This window comes from Crocodylus porosus, unplaced genomic scaffold (assembly GCF_001723895.1).
Source record: "Crocodylus porosus isolate Cpor-Errol unplaced genomic scaffold, CroPor_comp1, whole genome shotgun sequence".
Classification (NCBI taxonomy): domain Eukaryota; kingdom Metazoa; phylum Chordata; order Crocodylia; family Crocodylidae; genus Crocodylus; species Crocodylus porosus.
In genome coordinates this window covers 1995586-2010672 of record NW_017728950.1, presented here as the reverse complement: position 1 = coordinate 2010672, position 15087 = coordinate 1995586, and the positions used below count along the sequence as shown (strand labels likewise).

At 39.4% G+C, this 15087-nt stretch overlaps 1 protein-coding gene across 12 annotated transcripts in view; it reads left to right on the top strand.

Annotated features, from left to right (window-relative positions):
• CDC14B (cell division cycle 14B) overlaps positions 1-15087 on the top strand; it is a 76494-nt gene that overhangs the window by 49648 nt on the left and 11759 nt on the right. For 3 of the 12 annotated variants that reach the window (XM_019554855.1, XM_019554864.1, XM_019554865.1), the window contains exons 13-14: positions 3026-3142; positions 9052-14005. In XM_019554855.1, the coding sequence (XP_019410400.1) occupies positions 3026-3142; positions 9052-9166 (232 nt within the window). In that variant the 3' untranslated portion in view covers positions 9167-14005. Of the gene's footprint in view, positions 1-3025; positions 3143-9051; positions 14006-15087 lie in introns of those variants that run through there. The other 9 variants (XR_002104650.1, XR_002104651.1, XM_019554862.1 and 6 more) reach the window with 7 other exon arrangements.

The window sequence follows — 15087 nt, the reverse complement described above, 5'->3', positions numbered from 1 at the left end:
GGCGCCGGCTTCCGGTGTAAACAAGCGGCGGATGTCCCGCTCGGGCTCCGCGGGCAAGCTCTGCCCCGTCTCCCCGGGACACGGCATAAACAAGCGGCGGGTGTCCTGCTCGGGCTCCGCCGCCTCCACGGGCAAGCTCCGCCCTGTCTCCCCGGGACACACACCTTCGGACTATAAGACGCACCCTCGTTTTCCTCCCATTTTTGGGGGGAAAAAAGTGCGTCTTATGGTCCGAAAAATACGGTAAATAGAATACAGTCACAATAAATTTCTGTACTGTGCTGTCTTAAATGATGCTTCATTTGGATTGATTTCAAATGCAGTTTCTTACAAAATCATGCATTGTGTCAGGAGTGTGTATTCACACTGTGTAATATATATGAGCTGGATCGCAAACAATTCTGAAGTGTTGTTATATTTCCCTTTTTAGCACCTGGCTCCACATACAGGAAGATGTTTTGTTTAAATCAGGGGTTCCCAACCTTTTTATGCTGTGGACCAGGAGACCGGAAGTGACCGCAGACTGGCAAACTGCAGACCAGCAGTGACTGGTATAGCAGGCAGCTATGCCAGTCAGTTAGTATAAAAAAGGGTTGGCTAGCTCCTGCAGACTGACAACCAACCCTTCACAGCCCAGTACTGAGCTGTGGCCCAGGGGTTGGGAACCTCTGAGTTAAATTATGGAAATCCTTTTTCTTTCTTCTCGTTTCAGTACATTTCCCTTTTACATGTGCATTCAGTGTTCAAGTCTGGAATTCTTTAAAAACATTGACCTTGTTGTGTTTTTTGATCTAGCCAACACTCATGCTATAGTTGATATCAGGAGTGGCCAACCTGTGGTGCACCTGCCAAAAGTGGCATGAGCAGGCTCTGTGTGTAGCACTTGGCAGATCAAGCAGGGACCGACAGCATAGTACCAGACAGAACAGAAAACAAAGCAACAAATTAGGCAGGGAGCACAAGGAAGGAAGCAGAAAGAGCAGCAGATCAGGCAGGTAGCACAGGGATAGGAGCAGAAAGCAGAGCATCAGAGAGCATCAGGGCAGGGAAAGGGAAATGAAGTGATGCTTGGGGAGGGTGCAGAACTAATTTGTGACATCTGCCATAAAGGTTGGCCCCCACTGGTTTATATCAGTGGTGCCTGACCATATTCGGCCTGTGGCCAGATGAGCAGCCCAAGGTTTATTAGGGAGCCAGATCCTGCCTGTGGGCCTGATACAGTGTCAGTGCTAGCCCAACTGAGACCCAGTGCAGCTGTGTGGGAAGGACCAGCCTAGCTTGGCCCCAGCCCAGTCCAGCTGTGCAGGATTGAGGCCCAGTCTCTCTGTGCAGGGCTGACCTAGGTGCAGCCAATCCAGCCCCACAGTTCCAGAAACCTAAAATCAGGGGGAGCAGTGGCAGTGTTGATGTGAATTGCCACCACTCCCCTACTGCCAAATTTCTGGACCCCTGAGGAGACTTGTGGGGGGCTGAGACCCACAATCTGTGAACTGGATGGGAGTCGGACCCAAAAGTCAGCTAAATTACTCTTTAAAAAGCATAGATATGTGTGTGCATTTTTGAACTGCCTGATTTACAGCTGATTTTTGGTCTCAGCCCTAGGATCACATGGGAACTGGTTCAAGACTCCATTGCAGTAGTGTGATCTATATTTAGATTGTTGTAACCAGTAACATGCAGCTGCTTAGGAAACTCTCTAAGTCATATTAATGCTTATGGCTCTAAAAGTAAAGTGTGGCATGCATCAAGGCCATGTGTTAATGATAAAAGCATAACTTTGCAGTAGCACAGTTATCCCTTGTGGTGAAAGCATAATGTTTTTGCTTTAATTAATTTCAGATTTATCTGTTGTCATAGGTATGATGTTGAATAATCAATTGTATAATAATCTTAAAATATATGTGCACATTGTTCCTATGGGTCTTCAGAGTAACTTAGTACAGTCGTTTTATAGCTATTTAAACAAAATTCAGAGAAGAAGGTGCAACGTCTGAGGAGTTTACTAGTGGCCTACTCCAAGCAAAAGTGACATCAAAGATTTTTGTAGGCTGCTTGAAAGCATATAACTGAAAGTGCAACTGAAATATTTCACTTTCTAATGCCAGTAACCTAATTCAGTTTTTGAAGAAAATTATTTGTAATATTTGTAGAATCTAATTGTGGTTCTATACATGCAGAGCTAAAATTGCATGTGATGCACCTTGCTAAAATAATTTTAATGGAGGCACACGAAGGATAGAGTCACTTTGTGTATCTGTAGTTAGTAATTATTAACTGAGCATCTGCAACGGTAAGCTATCAGGTGAAGTAATAAAAAAATACATTCTTACCTTATTATCTTACAGCCTAAGTAAAAAAACTTGGCAGGCTGTGTTAAAATTAAATGAAAGTAAAAGCTGGGAGTGGCAAAGGAACAAAAACACACCCCTGATTTTTAAAAGGTGTTGAAAACATTGATCTGGCAGCAGGAATTGCAGGTGATTAACACCTTTTGCAGATGGGACTGTAACTGTAGTGTCGTTTCCTATGACTAAGAACTTTGTCAATTAAAAAGCATTCCTAGTTCCAGGTAACCAGGATTTATCCAGTCTAGTATTTTAAATGTTGCACATTAACATCTTGTGGAAGTAGTGTTTCTGTGTAGTCTTTTTGTGTTGCTTTTTTCTTCCGTACAAAATATTTTTAAACACTCTAAAATGTCAGATGCCTTGCTTCATTTCTGCCTCCTTCCCCTCAGAGATGAAAAGAGAAAGACTTCAATATTCTTAATAGTGTGTATCTTTGAAGGTAAAAAAAATAAATTACTTGAAACTGATCACACTATTCCTCAAATTTAACTTAATTCTGAAAAGAAGTACTACTAAGGACATGTATGTTTCACTCAGGACAACCCTTCTCTTGAAATCATGTAGAACGTCATGACATTTTTACTAGAATATGTTCATTGTGCTTGAAATGTAATATCCTCTTGCCAGTTTTGTCTGAAACATTCAAGTTATAACTTTCTTTTTCCTACTCTTTTCAGAGTAATTCTGCAGTCCAGTGTTCAGAAAACTAAAACCTCTGAACGTAACATTTCTGACAGTACTGACATTACTAAAAGAACTACCAGGTCTGCTACAAGAAAAAGCAGTTTAAAAAGGTGAGAGTTATTCTCTTTAAAGCTCCAGACCGTTGTTCTCAAGTAAAGCTTTTTTAGCTGGCTTGTCCATTGCTGATAATGGACTTCTGCCTTGGGGCTCCTAGTGAAAAGAATGTAACTGAAATGTACTTTGGCCATGGACAGATGTTACATTTATAGTGCTACCAATGCCTTTGTGGAACTACAAAAGTCTAGGACAGTGTTTCTCAGTGGGTCACAAGAATATATGAAAGGGTTGGGAACAAACTTAAAAAATGGATTATCCTTTAAAGGAAAAAAAAATTGGGAAACTGTGGCTTTTCCCTTGCAGGCTGGCAGAGTTCCAGCCTGCCAGGGGTTGCTTGGGGGTCCTCCATATCCCCCCCCCCCCCACATCCCAACTACCCCAGGAAGCATAACAAGCCCCCCCCCCCACACACACACACACACACACACACACCAGTCCCACACACCCATCCCCACACACCGTGGGGTTCGGGGCAAGAGGCAACAGGTTGGGAGTGTGGGACACTAGGTTAGGACTGGCCATTGATGTTTACAAATGGGTCCTGATACAAAAAAGGTTGAGAACAACTGGTCTAGGAGATAGATGTGAACACCCCTGTAGCACTATGAAAATGGCAGAAGTACCACAAGAATATATCTGGCAACTTCCCTGTAAAGCTACAAAATGTGGCATTACTTATAATGTCTGTACAGTGCACCATAGTGCTACAGGGGGCCTCGCCATGCCTCAGTACTCTGCTCTCCTTCTTCCCTCACCTTGCAAGTTTGAGGGGAATGGGGAGGGAGACCAGGAGCTGGTACTGTCACTCAGACACTGACAAATTGCCTGCTTCGCTCCCCGCTCCAGATATATTGGTTTGACCTATTGTAAAATGGGTCCTTTCCTTATCCCTTAGGAAGCAATCAGAAGCTGGTGGGGGCTCAGTGGGCTCTGCAGGAGCCATGGTGGGCTGACGAGCGACAGGATTGAGCCTACAATCTTGAGCCAGCATCTCCTGGTTCAGTTCGGTGGGAAGGGAGGGTTGGACTTGGGATCAGGCCCATAGTCTTTGGGGCTGGTACAAACCACTGGGGGGGGTAGCCTGGGTCAGGAGGAGCTGCCCAGGGGAGCTGCAGTGGAGCAGACAGGTGGTGGGGGTTTGGAGAGGTGGCCTAAGTTAGAACTGGAGTGAAAGGCAAGGCAGGGCAATGACACAAGGGTTTTTTTAATTTCTTCCCTAGTTTTCGTTTTTTTTCTTCCTTGGGTATTAAGTCTTTGCCTGCCCAGAAGGGACTGCTAAGATAACTGTCCTATAATTTAGCTAACTGGAAGAGCAGGTAGGCTGTCGGTGATCAGACCTGGTGGGGGGAGGGCAAGCAGAGCTGTGCAAGCCCCTATTGCAGAGGTTTAGCAAACACATTGAGTGCTTGCGGTAGGGGTGGCATGTGAACCCTGGGGCCCGGTTCATCCCCCTGTCTCCAGATGTGATGCATCTGCTCTAAGACAAATCCCTGGGGGGCGGGACTTGATCCCCCCACTTAACCCCCCAGATGCAGTGCTGGGTGCAAGGCTGCTTTTGCTGTAGTAAAGACTCTTAGGGAGACATTTTGGTGCCCCCTCATAATCAATGCCAGGGGCTCATTCACTGTTCCCACCATAGTTACACTGCTGCTGTCCTGAATGCCTTTCAAGTGCTTTCCTGATGCTCCACGGGGGTGGGGGGAAGGCTCAGCACCTGTGTCCCTGCCTACAGAGTGTTTCAAATTGCTGCTACATTTGTAGCACTATGAATATAATGTTTATCCATGACCAGCATCAGGTATTGAGAACATCTGGAGCTTTGAATCTCTTGTCATGCCTTTTACAGTGCTGAATGAATTTTGAAAGTTGGAAGAGTTGTGTTGTGGTTCTTCACATATGATTAAGGACTGCTGAATTTAAGGGTTTTAGCTCCTGGAACAAAATGCTAGTAGGCACTGAAGAAACCCTTCAAGAAATTCCTTGTCTTGAATGAAATGAGGGAACCCACAGTATTGAGGGAAAGCAATATACAGTATTATGTATGGAGAAGGGATTCCTTCTTTAATGTAGGCAATATATACATGTGTGTGGCATTGGCATGAGATTTTTGTAAGGAGATAAGCATTCAGAGTCTGAACATGAGTCTGCTTTACAAGATTTTTGAGGGGTCTGAATAAATGCAAAAATGCCTTTTTTGTTGAATAAGCATATGGGTGAAATGCTTATTTGCTTGACTGCTGCTGCTCTAGTTCTTGGCTCCACGCATGTCTAAAGTCACTCCTGCAAACATAGACCAGACCTCACAAGTTTTACTGGAAATGAACCTGTGTGAGCATGTATGTTAAACGCTCATTGGAGGACTTAACCCATCAACATTTCCTTTCTGTGCTGTCTCACTTTCACATTCATGGACATCTGCACACTGCAAAAGCGGGATGTTAAATTTTTCCTTTTGTTGGGAGTGAAACTCTCCTGAGAGTTTACAGTTTAGCTTTAACACACCTGAACTAAACAAGTTTTTATATGTATGGCTTTAATGGCATGTAGTAGTTCTCAAGCAATTTGATGGTTGGACGTAACAAGTTTTCCTTGTGCTTGTTGTGGAATCACTCAAAAGAGTTTGTTATAAATGCTGAAAGAACACCCTTCTTTTGTTGGGAGGAGTGAGAGGAGGTGGATTATCTCTCTGACTAGCAATCATTGGCTAGGACAGAGTTGTCAAGGTCAGCAGGCCCCCCAGGCCAGATACAAACCTTGAAACCTGGAAGTGTTGAGATAAGGGTTTTAATGTCCACTTTCCCCCATCTCTCTCCTGCTGACATGTTCCCCAACAGGACTCTGTAGCTGGGAATGCAGAGGTAGCCCCTGTCCCTGCTCTTTCTGGGCCCTCTAGGAGCCCCAGTAGACTGGATGAAATAGCTTTACAAGTTGAATCCAGCCTGCAGACTGCATCTTTGACACCCCTGACATGGGACATATGGATTGGTGACTATTTGCATAAATCCAAACTTCACCTGTTGTGTTCCACAGAGAGAGTTTTTCTCTCCTCCTTTTGCTTGTCTCGTTAAAGGGTGATGCAAGCTATCTATATTTATAGCTTGCATATATCTATACCTATATAGATAGATATATAGCTTGCATCACTCATAGTGTGTTTATAATATATGCACAAATTTGTGTGTATGCATGTACACACGTGCACAAACTTGCATAAAGAGCGTGTGTGTGTATGTGCATGCAGTATATTTGTGTATATATGCACAGTGAATGTTGAGGGATTGACCTTGGTGAATAGGAAGGTATATAAAGTGAGAGAGAGAGAGAGAGTGTGTGTGTGTGTGTGTGTTAAAAACATCCTTTATGTAAATTGCATAAGTGACCTTTTGATAAATACCGACCAGCAGCTATAAGATGAAATCCAACCATTTTGTAAAACACTAAATCTGTTCTGAGTGTGTCTTCTGATGGTACTGACAAGAACAGTGCATATTTTGGTCCACCCTGAGTTTTCTAGTTCTGACTGTGCTATGTACTACTTAAGCCTCTGCTGGTTTATTTTCCTTCGTTCTCTAGCTAGTTTTCAGCTAAATTATCTCCTCTTCAGACCACTTCCTTTTCTCTCACTTTTTAAAACGAAAAGATCCTTCTCATGTTTTATTGTGTGAAGCATTTTCCCATACTTGATGAAATTCTTCAGGCATGATGCCAAATTTGTGACCCACTTGAACTCTTACTGATGGACTCCTTGGCTCATAAATAGCGTTGAACTCTGCAAAATATTTGGGACTCAGTTTTCTGGTACTACTCAAACTTATATCTAGGTCTTTGAGTTGAGACCATAATCATGCTTCACTTGGAGACTATCTTGGTCTAGCATCTAACTGGCTGGCTGTCCAGTTACCGTCCTTTTCAGTTCCTTCTGAGTAAATATACTCTTCTGAAGAACAGTAGGGGTTTTTATTTCCTTGTGGCAGATGAGAAGAAAAGAAAAAGTCATTCTAAGAATTTAGCGTATGAAGATCAGATCCAGCCATTGAAAATGTTGCAGAACAAAATGGTGGTCTCCACCAGTGGCATATTGTGGCATTCTTAAATATTTTTTTCCATCTGAAGAGGTTGCTGAGCTGCAGCCAGTTTTAAATAGCATGTGACTAAATTCCTAGTCTTGTGGGCATTTTACAAAATGACCTTCCTTTATCACATGGATGTGTTCTTATTTAACTCTAGCCTTTGGCAAAATCCTGCATAGAGCCAGTTTTTGTCGCACACTGAGGTAATGATTGCAGGGCTCGATCTGGTGAAAGAAAGTGGATGACACTTTAGTCTTATTAGAAAAACAAAAGCAAAAATACTAGCTCTTCCATCTTTTTCTGCTTAAACTTTTATTCAGTTTTGTATTTTTTTTTTTAATTGCTGTGCCCCAAACTGAATGCTTTTGTTATGGTTCATGGCTGCAGATGGTGTAGAAAAGAGTAAATCTGATTTATCCTAACTGTGTAGTATTGCACTTAATCTAACCTAGCATTTCTAAGACTGCATTAGTTTTTCCAGGTAATTTTTTTCACCCTTATCTGCTATTGCTGAACCTGGATTCTCCCATTTTGTCTCTTGTTCTTTATTTTTCCCATAAACATTTATTTTGGGGTAATTTATTGATCTCATTTTGTTTATAGACACTACAACTGATTTTCATTCTTGATGTAGCTGAATCTCATTATTCTCGAATTTGTGATAGTTTTTAACATTATCGTCCACAATTTGAGTAGCATATTTGCTCCAGTGGCTTTCAAAGAGTTAAGGAAACTATTTAATAATGGATCCTAAATGACTTGCTTCCCAAAAAAATATAGTCATTTATGACTATACTATTTTTTCATCAGGTTTTCAGATTTACAGTCTTATCCCCTTTTCCATTCACAGTGTTCATTGCATTTCCTTTAGGAGCCAGTCTATACCATATGGCAAATTCCCAGCACATACCTGCCCAATACCAGTTTTAACACATCTCTTATCCATTGTATGGATGGATCAGCATGATGATTGGATTGGAAGGGATTCATAGCCTAAGGCATGATCTTGTCCTGTGACCCCAGTCTGACTCATTTAACTTACCAACACTTTGTTTCTCCCATCTAAGATTTGCCTGGTGTAGCTTGACCCATAAATGGCGGACCATCCTTAAGTTTTCGCTGTTGAATTACTCATAGAAGATGCAATTTTGTGACTTAGCCATCCTAAAAAGTAAAAACAAATCCAAAAATCTTCTGTAACACTTGCCATATTTTTTATTCATTCGTCTGAAAGCACTAAAGTACAAAAGTGTCAGCATCTTCACTATAGAGATGGGAAAGAGAAGAGACAGCAATTTAGTCTCTGAGCCAGAAGAAAGACCTGACCTCCTAGTATCCTTTCCAGTAAATGTTTGAATAACTCAAAGCAGCAGCCAAACTACAACTACATAACAAAACAAAACAAAAAAAATCCTCCCTGCAGAAGAATAGAAATCTGTTGTTGCACTCGTTAACAGCATTTGAGCCGTGTGTTCAGTAAGGAGTTTGTTCTCCTTCCCTAGTCAGTAAAAGGGATAAAATGGTTTCCAGTGAGTTTTGAAGGGTTAAGGACTTCAGTGTAATTCCAGTGCTGGAATCATTATAGAAAGGAAGAAATAGTCGCTAAAGAAAGATGCATAACCATTATTTGTAGGTGTCTCGGCATTTTTCTAACCAGAGCAGCATGTCATGAAAATAAACAGAAGCATGCTTTAATAACCCAGTATGCTTTCACCATTTCTGCTCCCTTGTTAAGTTGGAAACTGCTTGTGCACTGAGTTTGCCTATATGTAATCTAAATTTAGCTTTAGAAAAATAATATTTCTTTAACATTTTCTCTACTTTTCCTACAGTCTCATACCTCAGAAGGAGAGAAGGAAAACGCAAATGCGCTTAATGAAATTATGGTACTTTGCATCCTCTGCTGCTTTTCTGTACACAGTTGAACCTCTTTTCTACACGTTATAATCAGACCAGTGTGATTTCTTTATAATTGATACTGCATTGTCTCTGAATGTATCCAAGTCTTTACAGTTTTTTTTTCTTTGAAATGTGCTTTGCTTAATTTACATGGGCAGAAATGTTTGTTTGAAATATTTCTGTGCTTGCTTTGTTTTTTGGAGTGCACATTTTGATTTTGATTTTTTAAACATGTTTTTATCATTTCAGCAGTCATTCCATCCCAAGGACTAGGACAGTGTTGCGTTAAATTAAAAATAAGCAACTAGAGCTGAAGAGGACATGGAGGAGGAAAAAAGGGATATCGCTATGGGACTTGATGCAGTTTAGGAAGAAGATGCTTTGGCTTTGTTTTGCAGTAAAGATTTAGCAGAAAGCTTCTTATTTGTGGAAGAAACGGACTGGTAGAAAGCTATCTAATCAAGCTTTTTAATTCTAAACATTTACTCAAATGTTTTAAAATATAATTGTAAATTTAGACTCAGGTGTAAATATTTAAGTTCTCTATTATAAAGAGAGCCTGCTAGTCCATATGATGCATGTGTATAAATTGTGATGGCAATCACTTAGCTGCTGGCCACCATAAAAAGTGAAGACATGGTAAGGCTTTTAAATATTTAATTCACTGTTGCCCATCCAAGTCAGCCTCAAGTCTCCAGTTAGAGACTAAGCTTGGAAAGGTAGTCTTTTATTCTCATAATAAGGTACTCTCGTGTTGATTGGCTTTCCTTTCTTATTTTGTATTGATTTTTTTATGAAGCTGCAATTGTAAGTACACAGACTAATTACTGTCCACCAAAGAGTGCTTTATTTCCAAGGATTTCTTTTTTAAAGAACCTAATTAAAAGCTAATGCTATTTAAGCAGTTAATAGCTTTTAAGTTGCTCAGAATGCAGTGGCTCTTTTAACCAATAGTATTTGCTTGAATCGGGTATATTTCCTACCAGAGTTTAATATAAAGAAGTACCATCAATGTTTAAAACCACACTGCGGCCTGAATTATTTTACCTACTAGTGCTGCATGTAACACTTAAGAATAACATACCTGAAAGATGAGAAAATTTTTCTTACATCTTTGTGTATTCGACCACACTTTCTGGTCATTGTCACTAATTCCCTGGTTTAGTCATTTTCTTTCATGCAATAATGGTGGGGGCTGGAGAGAGAGAGAAAGAGACTTGAAATAGGAATATGTATTTATAAAACCACTGAAATGAGCAGTGGGACTCAGGGGCAGGTGTAATTAGAAATGTTAGTTTGAGGTTACAGTGTTTTTTAAAACATCCACGTATATATTTTTTAAAAGAAATGCTAGATATCTATTTAGTGCCATGGTAATTTTTTTTAAAGGGAATCTGTCTAGGGTTTGAAATATCATTTCTTCCTTTTACAATACTATTTTTTTTCAAAACTTAAAGACTTTTTTTTATTTTCTTCACCACCTTTGTCCTGTTAGATTTGACAGCTATTTTTTTCCGCTGTATCCTTGTCTGCCAACTTCACATTTGACACCCACACAACCCTCAGAATAGATCTGCCTGCTGCATAGTCAGGAGTAAAAGAACACACTTGTTTATTGTTTTTTTGTAAATGTGTTGCGGGGAGGTTTGAATTATTAGTCAGTGACAGACATTTGTTTTAATTGAATGAATACATACTGATTTTGAGAGGGACAGAAGGTTCCTTTTGTATTGTAAACAGGTAAAATTCAGTGCCTAGTTCTGAATGAATCTCCCTTTTTTTTTTTTAATTTTAAAATTAAAAAAATACCTAATGGCAATTTGAGGGTGTTACCTGCATTCCAACAAACAACTGTATGGTGGCTTGAATAAAATTGCTCGGTAAAGGCTACAGACTGTTAGCCCAGAATACAGTAATTTTTAGTTGCAAGAAATACCTCCCAAGTACTTGAACTTTAAATTTGTTCATTTGAATACAAAGCAAATAGAAGAGCAAAAAAGTTTGAAATGTAGAGTAAAATAAGCTTGGAGAGAAGAAAAAAAAAGAGGGGGCTGGAGAAAACCCTTTAACTCCCTTTAAATTATCTGGCCTCCCTCCTGTGCTTTGTACAGCACTGTCCTCAGAGAAGTGGCAGTATATCCTATTTTATATTATATTTCAAACTTAATTGGCAGTGCGGGGCTGAGGCACACTTACTCCCTGGGAAAATAGAGCCTTACTAACTTTTTGAGGGAAGACATGGGAAGAAAGAGAATAAGTCGACTAGGTTTTTAAACCAAAGGGGTCTACTAGCAAAAAGAAATGTTTGCTTTTATTTTAGGAATACTTAGTCATTGTCCCCCATCCAGGAGATCGTGGGTGTCTAAACTGTGATTTAGTATGTAGGTGACTTGCAGAAAAAATACATATACATGCTCCTGAATTGAAAGAGTGACGTCTTTGAGTTACGCCCTGCAATTTTTAAACCAAAGCACTTGTTGTGGGCCTCCTTCCATGAGAGAAGGAAGAGCAGCTCCCCCAAACCTCTCTTATCTGACCTGCAGGTAGACATCAATCACCCAATAGCAGTTCAGTCAAAGAAGAGTCATAGAAAAGTAGGGCTGGGAGGGATCTCAGTAGATCATCCTGTCTAGCCACCTGCTCAAGGCAGGTCATCCCTGTTGAAACTATCCAGTGCAAGTCCTTTTCTAACTTATTCCTAAAACTACACAATTGACTACAATGTATATTGCCCAAAGACACCCCAACCTGCCAAGTCAAGCAAAGGAACAATGGGAGTCAGTGTCCTGCAGCTGCAAGGCCTGTTAAAATGCACTTGAGAGATGAGAGGAAGAGGACCATGTCCCCTGCTAGAAGGCAAAAATCATCAGTCTGTACCAGTCTGACCATGGTGTAAAATTCCTTCCTGCTCCCAAATGTAATAGATCAGACTATGACCTGGAAGGGCAAGACCCTACGCAGGAACCTTTGGGTTTAAGTCCCAGTTGGAGCATTTAGCACACTCAAGTCAAAATCCCAAGCCTTGACTAGCCAATACCTAGTGTAAACACTGGAAATGCAGCTAAAACATGATTCTCTGCCATATGCAACTACAGCCACTTGAGTGTTGCTTGTCAGCTAACATACTATCAAGACAGGCAGTAGGTGCAGCCACAAATGAGAACATGTACTGAAAAGTAAAGGCCTTGCTTCAGTGACCTCACAATTTAAATTTGAGTGACTTTAATAGGTGGATGAAACAAATCAAAAGTGTGAAAACATGGGAGAATGCGATGGGACTAAATTAGAATTTGTAGGATTTGGGAGTGAACTATAAAGTCTTTGGCTTGCCACCTGCGTAGCCATTTCTTTGCTTTTTAGGTATTTTAATCTTTTATGTACATTTTTATGGTCATTGTCATAATGACCATAGTTTTTTTTCTGCTTTGGGGTTAGGGAGTGAAGTAGAAATGGTGTCTCCTTTTTATACTTGTTGTTGGCAAATACTGGATGCAGAACAAAAGATCAAGCAAATCACTTGGATTACATCAGAGCCCCAGGATAATACTTTTTAATAGGTGTAGGTTAGTTACATGTTGGCAAAAACCAAGTTGTATATGTTTTACCTGCAAGTAGTCAAGCTCTTTTGTTCTAAAGAATCCCACCAAATAAAATTTCAACAGATTTTAGAATTGGACTTTTTTAAACAAATAAAATTAAGCGCTTTCAACTTTTTTTATTTTTTACATTTTTGATGTTTTAAAAAAAAATATTTGACTGAAAAATCATCAGTCACAAATGCTTGTTGCATACAGTGAAAATAAATGAAGTTTTGCATTTTTGTTAATATGTATGTTTTAGGTTTCCATCTTTTTCCATCTCTACATCTTACTGTTACGAAGAAACATGCGAGTGCCACTGGCGCTTTGCATTTGCACACTCAGACCAGCCTTATTATATAATGACTGTCATATCCCATTTATTTAATATTTAGTTTGTACTTGGTTTGATATTTGGCCTTACATTTGCACCATACATACCAAAGTTGTCTTAGCATATGACTCTAAAAGATGGGGATGGATAAAGGAGTCTTTCGTTTCCAAAGGGCCATTGACTTGTGAAATAGTGTGCCAAATAAAATGTACATATAGAATGGATGCATTGGAGACTTTAAAATAAGTATGACTGCTAAGTAGGTTATTCCTCCTATTATGGAGTTGTACTGAATTAGTGTTCTCTTCTTGCTTTTCTTGTTTGTGGGTTTTTAAGGGGTTTTTATTCCCCAAGATTGAGAAATCCAGGAAGAATCATACTAAAAGCATATAGTAAATCCTTTGTTTATAGAGCAAGTCGATTTGCATTACAGTGTCAGTGATGCATACTGAATTTTCTGTCAGATCTTGACCTGATGCCCTGACTATAATATGGAAGTGCTGCTGTTTTTAAAGTTAGATGAAAAATATAAACCTCTGATTTGTATGAAGAGATGCACATTCTGAATGGAAGAACGCTTGTCAGGAGTTACGTTCACCATATTGTTGTACTTCAATTTTATATTAATAGTTTTCAAGACTTCTATGTTGGTCTTGTGTGTAAACTCATGTACAGAATATCAGGTTTTGAAAGTTACTGACTGATCAATACTGCTCACCCTGATTTTTTTTTTTTTTTTTTTAATTGTATATTTCTATAATCATATTTTTTAATGCTGACTGAATGACAGAATGGGAGTTTATTTTGCTGAAGGTATTTTTAAGATAAAGCTTCATAATGTCTTGTAAACTTAGATAGTTTGATATGCATTTGTCTCATTTGAAAACCTTGCATATTGTATCTTATTTTATACCAAATCTTGAATAGTGAAAATTGTAAACGTAAGTTGTGTACAAATTAAAATGATTAACCAAGGCTTTTTTATTTTTTTCCCTCATTTTATTCTCAAGATCTTCAAAAATCAGAGAGTGTCATAAAGCCTAAGTGTGCATGTAATTCCTAACAACTTATCAGTGAAGATACTATTACTTAAAGTGAGAGCACAGCACTGAAACTTAGATCAGGATTGTATTTCAACTCTGATACCAACTTCATTTAAGATAATCATTAACTTTTTCCCCCACCTGCAGAATGCCCATCTCTATAAAGTGCAGCAAAATAGGTGGGTAAAATATTATCTTGCTATACTTGACATGTTTGGCAGAATTAATTTTTTGAAATAACTGACATTTTTTAAAACTTTTTGGAAATAATTTTGATCAAATTAAACAATTTGAACATTTTTCTTAAATAGTCCTCTAAAATGTTGCATATAAAATCAACATCAGCTTAATTAGATCAGAATGTGTTTGACCTTTAAAGTCAACCTTTGCCACTAACTGCCTCCCTCTTTGGGAAATGTCTGTGATTTTAAACCTTTAATTCCTAAGCCTCTCTCTCACCTGTTTTCTGATAAGTGTAATTATGTCTGTATTTATGAGGAAAAAACATTAACATCATCCTAGTGTCTGTCAACAAAGTGTACCTCTCTAACATTCTAGCTCTTCATCCACTTCAAAACTGATTACATGTACTTGTCTTCTATTCATTTCATATGACTGTTTTCCCAGCGTGGTATATCAGTGTAGCTGAATCCTAAGGACAATGTTATTTCAGTGACAAGAACCATTTCTAACACTAAATCTTTGGGCACGTGTATTTTACATGTACAAAGAACATGGTATGTGATCTGGACCTTAAAGGAAAATGCAAGAAAATAGATTGACTGGAATTGTAAGACAACTACTTAAAACAAGTTGGATAGATTATGATTTATATGGGGTCATTTCCAGATCTGATGATTTAGTTTAGGCTAGTTTTTACTTTTTCATAGTTTCTAGGGTTGGAAGGGACCTGAACAGATCACCTAGTCCGACCCCCTGCCATGGCAGGAAAGAGTACTGGGGTCAAACGACCCCAGCAAGGTGTTCATCTAACCTCCTCTTAAAAACCCCCAG